This window comes from Equus quagga, chromosome 7, assembly GCF_021613505.1.
Source record: "Equus quagga isolate Etosha38 chromosome 7, UCLA_HA_Equagga_1.0, whole genome shotgun sequence".
In the NCBI taxonomy this organism is placed as follows: Eukaryota; Metazoa; Chordata; class Mammalia; order Perissodactyla; family Equidae; genus Equus; species Equus quagga.
This window is the reverse complement of record NC_060273.1, coordinates 46877372-46886775: the sequence shown is the minus strand read 5'-3', so window position 1 is coordinate 46886775 and position 9404 is coordinate 46877372. Positions and strand designations below refer to the sequence as shown.

At 58.3% G+C, this 9404-nt stretch overlaps 1 protein-coding gene across 1 annotated transcript; it reads right to left on the bottom strand.

The window, feature by feature from the left end:
- Positions 1-3438: 3438 nt before the first annotated feature.
- Positions 3439-8190, bottom strand: DOK3 (docking protein 3). The gene is given in 6 exon segments (XM_046667564.1): positions 3439-3982; positions 3984-4294; positions 4399-4571; positions 4682-4781; positions 6509-6814; positions 7789-8190. Coding segments are annotated over 6 exon segments (1329 nt in total). The 5' UTR covers positions 7855-8190; the 3' UTR covers positions 3439-3609.
- Positions 8191-9404: the final 1214 nt, after the last annotated feature.

The window sequence follows — 9404 nt, the reverse complement described above, 5'->3', positions numbered from 1 at the left end:
TTCAGGTCTCTGCTCAGCTGTTTCCTCCTCCAAGGGCCCTTCTCTGGTCACCTACCTAAAACAGCAGCCCCTTGACACCTTGCCAGCATCAGGTGCTAGTCCCTTACCCTGCTTTGTTTTTCCCCATAGCACTTACCACTGCCTGATATTGTATTACGTGTTTGTTTCTTTATTGCTTTTTTTTCTACTGGAAACTCAGTTGGGCTTGTCTGTCTTGTCCACCAACATTTCCCCAGTGCCTGCACACAGCAGATGTGAATGAACAGATGAAGGAAGGATTGAGAAAGTGGAAGAGCAAATGTGCACAGGAAGAAGTGGCAGTCTGGGGGTCCTTGCAGTCGTCCAGCAGAGAGAACCCCAGGATCCCGTTCCTTGGCATGTCGGAGTCAGGCCTGGATGGAGCCACCAGAGCTCCCTGCATAGGCAGCCCCTGGGTAGCAGCAGGCCCGGTGCTAGGACACAGTGCCCCCTGGTGGCCAGGACACCTGCAGCTCCAGGGCCAGGCAGTTTGGTTGGAACCTCACAGAGACTGCCATGAAACAGAGGCTTAGATTTGTAGTGAAGGAAAGCCTGCCTGACCCGGGACCCAGAGTCCTGGGCTCCAGTTATGGCCATGACCCTGACTCTCTGGGTAACCTCTTGTGTGTCCTGGGATTTGCTGAGCTGGCAAGTACTGGCTGGCCACCTGGGCAGAGGGGTCCCTGCTGCAGGTGCCCTGACTGGGAGCCTCCTGGCCTCATCTGGCTCTATGGCAGGCAGCGTGATCCATCATGGGAAGATTTTACCCACCAGGAGGAGCTTCCATAAGAGGGGCTGAAATCTGCCTCCCCATGGCTCCAACATCCTTCTGGGCTTTGCCCTCTGTGGCCACAGACACCGTGGGACAGCACTGCAAAGAACTCCCCTCCTCCCAGCCTCCCTTCGCACGTTTCATCTGGAGATGCCTTTTACACTGCCGGAAGTCTAGTGCGCGTTTGGATTCTTAAATCTGGAGCTTAGGGGAGAGGTCTGCACTGAAGATGTACCTCTGGGAGTCATCAGCATTTAGACGATCTGTGAGACATGGAGACACAATTGGATCACTTAGGGTGGTGGCTCTCAGCCTTAGATGCACATTATGGTCACCCAGGGAATTGGACAAACTGGTGCCCAGGGCCACCTGGACTGATGAAATCTGAGCCCCTGGGTGTGAGCCCAGGCATGGGCATTTTTTAAAGGCTCCCAGGTGACTCTGTGTGCAGCCAGTGTCAAGCTACACTGTGAGGCTAGAGCCTTGGGCAGGACTCTGGCAGAGGAGGAGACAGCAAAGGCTAGGAAGGAGAGCTGCAGGAGGTAGGAGGAAAACCAAGTGAAGAGAGCGTCTCAAGGAGGGGGTCAAATGCTGCTGAGAAGTCAGGGAGTCCTGGTCACAAAGGGAGTCCAGGTTTTGTTTTGGGGAACAAGATGGTTGGTGACTGTGATAAGAGCAATGCAATGGAGTAGTGGGGACCATCAGGGGTCAAGAGTTGGTCGAAGGGAGAATGGGAGGTGAGAAAGTGGAAATGAGAGTAATCAACAACTCTCTTGAGGAGTTTCATTGTGAAGAGGAAGAGAGAAATGGGGAGGTGGTTGCAGGAGAATGTGAGGTCAAAGGAAGGTTTCTTTTAAAGATGTAAAATTACAGAGCATGTTTGTTTGTGGCTGGAAATGATGATAATGATGATGATGAATTAATGGGTCGAGGAGAGGGGACAGCTCAGTTTGCCAAGCTGTGAGGAGGTGAGAGGATCTGGGATCAGACACACGCTGGGAAATAGACGCTTCTTCCGTGGCGGGGCAGGAAGGCAATGGTGCAGGTGCTGATGTGCTTGCAGATGAGGTGGTGGGAGATGGAGGTGTTCACTTCTATCAGCTGCTGTTTCTCTAGGATATCTGTGAGGTGAGAATGGGCAGGGATGGAGAGGAGAAGGTGTGAAAGTCTTGGGGAGGAGAAAGCAGCCAGTCTGGGACGCAGGATCTCTGGGCTGTAGGGAGGGCCTGCCTATTTGAGGTTTGAGATCACATTGGTAAAGAGAGTGCAATCAGCCTGGCGATGTGAGTTTCTCCAGCGTGGGCAGCTGCCAGGGTGCAGGCATGGAGGAGAGTTGGGTTCACTCAAGCCTCAGGGCTTTGCCAGACAAATAAGATGGAAGAAGAGAGGAGCGTGAAGGGGCGACTCCGTTGGTGGAACACAGAATCCAACTGGGACAAGCACAGAATCATGGATAGCAGCTGCACAGACAGTCAGAAAAGGGTCACTGTAGGTGCATGCGGCTGGAGAGGAGCTGTATGGGCCATGCTAGAGGCAGTGGGCTGCGAGGAGAGGAGGTGGCTAGAGGGGGACGCTTGGAAACAAGATTGCGAAGGTGGAGCATCAATGTTGTAAAGACGGGATTCAGGATGTGTCAATAGGTATGGGCAGCTGAGGCAGGTTGAGGTCAAGGGGCCAGGAGACCAGGTCCTTGGGAGCATGATGCTTGTGTGCATGGAGGCCCCAGGGATGGTGACAGGAGTAGCATGAGGCACTAATGACTTCTAGAGACTTGCTTATCTCCTTCTGGACTGTGGGCTCCTTGAAAACAGGACTGTGGCCACCTCAAACATGGTCGTGTCACCAGTGCCTGGCAGAGAGCAGGCACGCGGTAAAACATGAGTGAATGCCTGCCTGATGTGTAACTTGGTCTTCATCTTTGACAGCTGAGGAGACTGAGGCCACAGTGTCCTGTGTCTGTGCATTTTCGAGTCTCAGTGGGGAGCAAGTGTTTTGTGTGTGCACACCTTTGCAGTCCCTTCTGCCCGCCCCTCACCCCGCCCCACCCTCATTACCTCCTCCCCACTCAGACTTCCCCGTCTCCAGTTGGGCTCCCTCAAATTCGTCCTCCACACTGCTCCTCCCATAGTCTGACTGTGTCCCTCTGCTGAGAATGAGACCAAGCTCATCGTAAGAGGGTCAGGGCCTCTCATGCTCGGCCACCAAGTTCCCCTCAGCCCTCTGCGCCCATACTCTTCCTTCCATCTCTGGGCCCACCATGCTCACCCTCAGCTTGGAACGCCCCAGGGGGCACTGCCAGCCTGGGGAAGCCTTGCCTGCCCTTCACACTCAACTTGAAGAGCATGTCTTCCATCAGCAAACCTCATTTCTCCCTCTGCCCGACTGTCTGAGTCATTTCTGCTGCACAGGACCACGTGGAGACATAATTATCTGCATCCTACCTGTCTGTTGGGTGGACCTGAGCCCACTGATGGCAAAGGTCAGGTCCAGGTCACGTGTGTCCCTGGAGCCCAGCACAGGGCAGTGGTATTTACTGCAGTGCATGTGGGTGAGGTCTGTGTGGCCCCATGTGGCCCTGTGAGTGCCACAGGCAGAGCTGCAGCGAGGACGTGTGGACTGTGGGCGACCGAGCGGACGGAGAGGGGAGTTGAAGGCTTTATTATGGCAGATCTGTACACTATACACTGGGGGGCCGGCAGGGCGCAGGAGGAGTCCTCCCCTGGTGGCTTGCGTTGCCCCCACAGACCAGAATGGATGCAGGATGTGTCCCCAGATGTCCATTGTCTGTCCACCCTCCTGTCCCATGCCACGCAGGGTGTTCAGGGCCGGTCGCAGGGGGCTGGGCCCTTCTTCCGCTCACGGCTCAGCAGTGTCACCAGCTTGGCCTTGAAGCCCGTGTGAGTGTAGGGCCGGCCAGAGCCCCCGGCCTCGTCGCCGACGCCGTCGTCGTCGTCGTTGTCCAGCTCCAGCAGCCGCCGGTACTGGGCCTCCAGGCTGCTGTCGTGGGCCGGGCCGGGCCAGCCCAGGTCCTCGTCGTTGTGGTAGACGGGGCTGGCCAGGGGGCTGCGGCCGCCGGGGGCGCGCTCAGGCGCCGGCCCGGCCTCCAGCACGCCCACGTTCTCGTAGAGGTGCTCGGCGGCGCCCGGGGGCACGCTGGCGCGCTTGCACACCGACGCGTAGAGCGCGGGTTCGGGGGGGCGGCGCGGGGCCCAGCACCGGGGGCAGGCTCTGCGGCCCGGGCTCGGCCAGGCGCGCCTTCCAGGAGCTGGGCGGCTCGGGGCCCCGCGGCGCCTCGCGCAGCTCGCCCGGGGGGTCCAGGGAGGGCAGGGAGGTGGCCCGCGGCAGCGGGCAGGGCCGGGGTCCCACCAGCTCCGGCAGCCGCTCGCGCTGGCGGGCTATGGCGGCCGCCAGGGCCCCGCACAGGTCGCGGGCTCGGGGGCTGCTGAAGGCGAAGAAGCCCTCGCCGGAGTCACAGCGGCGGCCAGCTTCGAAAGAGAAAATGCCCTGGGCGCGGGGCGGGACAGGGGCGCATCAGCAACGCGGGGCCAGGGCGCCCGCCACCCCCTCCCCCGCAGGACCAGGGGGCGCGGCAGCCGCCAGCCCCTCACCTTGTCGGCGCCAAACTTGCGCAGGAAGCGGTAGGGCCAGGTGTAGAGGGCCTGGGGGCTGGTGGGCTCCCTCAGCTGGATGGCGTCTTGGCCCAGCACCAGGAGGTAGGGCCCCTTCAGCTGGCAGCGGGCGGCCGTGTCGGTCCTCTGCACCACCACTGGAAACTCGCCCACTGCAGGTAAGAGGGCCGTGAGGGCAGCAAGCACAGCCCCCCGGGGGCCTCAACAGATCCCAGCCCTGGTGTGGTGGGGCTGAGGCTGGGCCTGCGCCTCCCTGACTCACCTTCCTGCCAGGAGGAGTAGATGGAGTTCTCCTCCATGGGGACCAGGCCCCTCTTGGGAGCCTCTGCCTCCCCTGATCCTGAGGGGCACTCCCCTGTGCCCTGGGAAATGGGCCAAGGTCAGAGATTAGAATTCACCCCATGCTTCTTCACAAATCCCTCCCCTGGGGTCAGTAACCCAGGACTCCCTGAGAAGCAAGGGCATCCAGGGACCTGGGTGTGAGTCCCAGTTCTTCCCCTGACACACCGCCCGACCCTGGGCACCCTCTGAGCCTACTTCCCCACCTAGAATCCCCACCTGGGTCCTCCCTGAGGATGCTGAGAGCTGTAAAGCAGGGGGCACATAGAGGATGTCCCCCGTGGCCCCTGCGGTTGGTCCCTGACAGCTTGGAGCTGTGAAGGGGCAAGAGCTTCAGGAGTGGGACGTGAGTGAACTGGCCACTTGCTCCTCCCCAGGTCTTTCTCCGTCTCACCCCTCCCTACCTCTCAGCCCCACAGCCCCTCCACCATGACCCCTTTGGCCCACAGCAGCAAGGCCAGGGTCAAATCCAACAGTTTCCTCCCTGGTACCCTTGCTCCTGTTCATTTCTCTTTTTTTAATTTTTAAAATCGTGGTAAAATACACATCAAATTCACCATTTTAACTATTTTAAAGTGTGTAATTTAGTTTTTAACAGTCACAGGTTTTGCAACCATCACCTTTATCTAGTTCCAGAGCTTTTTCATCACTCCACATAGAAACCGGGTACCATTAACAGGCACTCCCCACCCCCTTCCCCTAGCCGCTGGCAACCACTAGGCTACTTTCTCTTGCTATGGGTTTGTCTGTTCTGGGTATTTCAAGTAAATAGAATCATATAATATGTGGCCTTTTGTGTCTGGCTTCTTTCACTTAGCATAACGTTTTCCAGGTTCATGCATGGTATAGCATTGTGTCAGTGTTTCATTCCTTTTTATGGCCATGCAATGTTCTGTTGTCTGGAGAGACCACATTTGGTTTATCCATTCCTCAGCTGACACACATTTGGGTTGTTTGCACCTTTGGGCTACTGTGAATAACACTGCTCTGAACATTCTCGTACAAGTTCTGTTTGAACACCTGTTTCAGTTCTCTTGGGCACATACCCAGGAGTGGAATTGCTGGGTCACATGGTGACTCTATTTTAACTTTTTGAGAAGCCACCAGACTCATTTCCTTTTGGTCCATCACAGACCCTGTGAGGCTTTAAAACTCTCAGTCCCTGGCTCAAACCCTCTAAAGGCTTCTCTTCTGTCTCACAATAAGACCCCGAACTCCACACATAGCCCGAGGTGGTTTCATATGGCTGCCACCAAACTCTCCACCTTTGCCCCTCCTAGACCCCCGCCCACTCCTTCCCCTCCAGTCACACTGGCCCTTTTTCTGCCCCTCAAACACACCAAACTTTTCTCTGCCTCAGGGCCTTTGCCCACACGGCTCCATCTGTTCAGGACACTGCTTACACCTCAATGTCTGGACACTCCCTTCCTCAGATCTTTGCCTAGTGGGCTCTTATTTGTCTTCGAGGACTCAGGCCCACTGTCCCCTCCTGAGAGGCCTTCCTGGACCATCCTGCCTAATGTCCCCCAACTCACTCCTCGCCCCTCCCCAGCCTTTCATCTTCTCCATAGCACGTATGGCCATCTGAGTTTTGTTCTGTTGGCTTCTGGGCTGTTTCCCAGGCTTGTAGGTACTTGACAGGTGCTTACTGAATGACAAGATGTGAGTGAGCATGGAGATAAACAAGGTGGGAGTCAGGGGACCCCCGGGGTTGGCCCCTGGATGCCCTGCCCGCCCGCCTTATGCTCACCGGGAAGGCCAGTTGGCAGATGGGGTCCATCCACGTCTGGCGGTGCTGTGCAGCCAGGAGGTGGCTTCGCTCAGTGGTGGTGAGCAGGAAGGCACCAGTGTCCCGGGGGCAGCTCTCGCCATCCGCCGGCAGCACGGACACGCAGTCAGCCAGGCGGATGACCCGCCGCTCCCCGCGCCGGCCAGGCCCTGCAGACCTGTCACCCGCGGGCCCCAGGCCACCGTCCCGGACCTCCCAGCTCTCCAGCCGTGCCACGCCTGATGGGCCTCCTGCATACAGCAGACCCCATACCTTCCGCCAGGACTTCTGCGGGAGATGAGGATGGGGGAGTAGACCCTCAGGCAGCCCCTCCCTGCAGCTCGGCTCAGCACAAGCTGCTCAGCAAATGCTCCTGGGCACCCAGGCTGGCCTCCGCCTCCCCCAACTCCCCAGGGCCTCAGAGAAGGAAGCCTTGCCACACCTGGCCCAGCAGTGGGAAGAGTCTGTGCTTGGGTCAGTCAGCCTGACCCAAGCGTGGGGTTCGAATCCACCCCATGCTTTCCTAAATATGACCCCCATAAACACTAGTATTCTTGTCTCTCAAAAGGTCATGAGAACGTGAGGTGGGGGCTCCTACTGGCCTGTGTCTATAAAGTATCTAGTGGGGAGCAGGCCACCTGACGCTGCCGTTATGTTGGCGCCTCCTCTTCCCCCAAAGAAAAGGTCACTCGGGCCATAGGACAAGGGCTCAAGCGGGAAGCTGGTCTCAGTCTCACGGCAGCAAGGAAGGAAATATGCAAATAGCGTCAAGTAAAGGAAACAGACGGTTTATCTGCCTGGGCAAGCAGCTGCAGCTGAGCTGCGGGGGTGCAGGGCCTGCCTCCCGAGGAGAGAGAACTCGGGCTCCTCTGCCCCATGACAGCACCAGGAGGAGCCAAGCCCTTTTCTGCAGGGTAGGGCTCCCCGCTGGGGGCTCCTCCAGTCAGCCCCGGACCCTTGGGAGGGGCCTTGGCGCTACTACTAGACAGGGCTGGAGGTTGCTGGATTAGCCAGCCTCTCGGCTCTGCTCTGCCCACAGGTTTGATTCCCAGGTTTGGGTTCTTGGCTTCCCCATCTGTAAGGGAGGCAGGGGCCAAGGCTCGTTCAGGCGGGAACAGGGCTCTGTTCCACACCCCCACGCCGGGGTTGGATCCCCCACCCTGACTCCCTTCCCCATTCCCCAGGTCCGCGTGGGCTGTCCGAGGCTGAGGTGGAGGCCCACCATTTGTCCTCGGCAGCTGCCTGACAACCAGGGTCCCCACCTTGCCGAACTTGACGTGCTGCTGGTAGAGGATGCCGTCCTTGACAGGGGTCTCCACAGGCTCCATGGCCGCAACTCGGCCCCAAGGCCGCTACTCCGAGGGCCTGAGGAGAGTGGTGACAGGCCAGAGAGGAACTCACACTTCCCCTTCTGGCCACTTCCCCCTCCCTCTGTCCAGAGAGGCAGCTGCAGGGGGGAGGGGAGCCTGGTCTTCAGTAAAGGAGCTGGGATAGGGGTGTGAGCATCATATATTTTTTCCTTGGGGTTCTAGCTTGCCCAAGGTGCCCACGTGGGCTGGCAGGGCCTTGGACCACCTAAGGGCAAATGACCCTTGCCTGCACCTGGGTCAGCTGGGTGTAAGTGTCTGACCGCAGGCTGACTCCCTAGTCATGAGCTCCGACCCCTCCCTCATCTCTCCCCATCCGAGTTGTGCACCCTGGGGCCTGGCATTCCCACAGCCCTGTCCCCTCCCTAGGACCCCTCCTCTAGCCAGACTGGCAAACTCCTTGCTTTCCCACTCTGAGATCTGATCGGTGCCATCTCACCCAGTCCTGCTCTATTTGTCTGTCTCAGAAATATTTCTAATTTCGACTTGCTCCTCTCCATCTTCACAACTCCCTTCCATTGCCAGCCCTGGCATCTCCCCTTTGAACCACCGCCCCACCTGGGCCCATCCTGGCCCTCTCTGCCAGCCCCAAAACAACAGTCTCTCCCCTTCCTGAATGTTTCCTGGCTCCCCACTGCCCTTGGGTCTAGCCTGGGCTCCTCGGCCCAGCACTCAAGATGCTGAGTGTCCTGGCCTCCACTTGCTCCAGCCCAGCCCCCGCAGGGCACCCCTCACTTGTGCTCCTCACGGCCCTGGGCTGCCTCTTCCTCCGGGAGGCCTCTTCTGACTCCCCCACGCTGTCTGAGAGCACTCCTAGTCCTCATGGGGCAGCCCAGCCACGTGAGTGTGGGAGGCACGCCCCCAGTGGGCCCCTGGAGAGCTCACATACTCTTTTCAAGCTTTGCTTCTTGCCGAGGGGCTGTTTTTTTGCCTGGACTTGCTGGAAGCCAGTATTGGAGCTCTGTGTGTAGATCTGAATTCTGGGGATAGTCTCATGTCATTCATTCAATGCCACTTCTGGGAAGGAATGTGTAACCAGGCTGAGGAATATCATTTGGGAGTCACCTACGGGCTGCAGGCAGGAAATCTTTTCCAAGGGCCTCCTGTACCCAGCTTTGTGCCCACTGTGGCCTGGGCAGCCCCAAGCTCCAGCAGCCTCACACCACATCCTTTGCATTCTCATTGCCATTTCAACGATGAGGAAATTGAGGCTCACAAATATTAAGTAACTTGCAAAGGCCACACGCCAAGTGACGAACATGACTTGAGCAATTGCCGTCCTGCCGGGATAAGTACTGGCTCTACACATGCAGTGTCTGGCACAGAGGAGCCGCCGCCAGTGCCCTTCCTCTGCCTACTCCTTGCTAGGTGCTGAACTCCTGGCCCGTTTGCCAGCAGTCTTGTGACTGCCGCCACGTTTACTCAATTCTCATCTTCTCTCCCACTCACCTGTGAGCTTCCCGGCAGGCGGCTACCTGACTTGTCTAGGTCTCAAGCCCAGCAGACAGCTG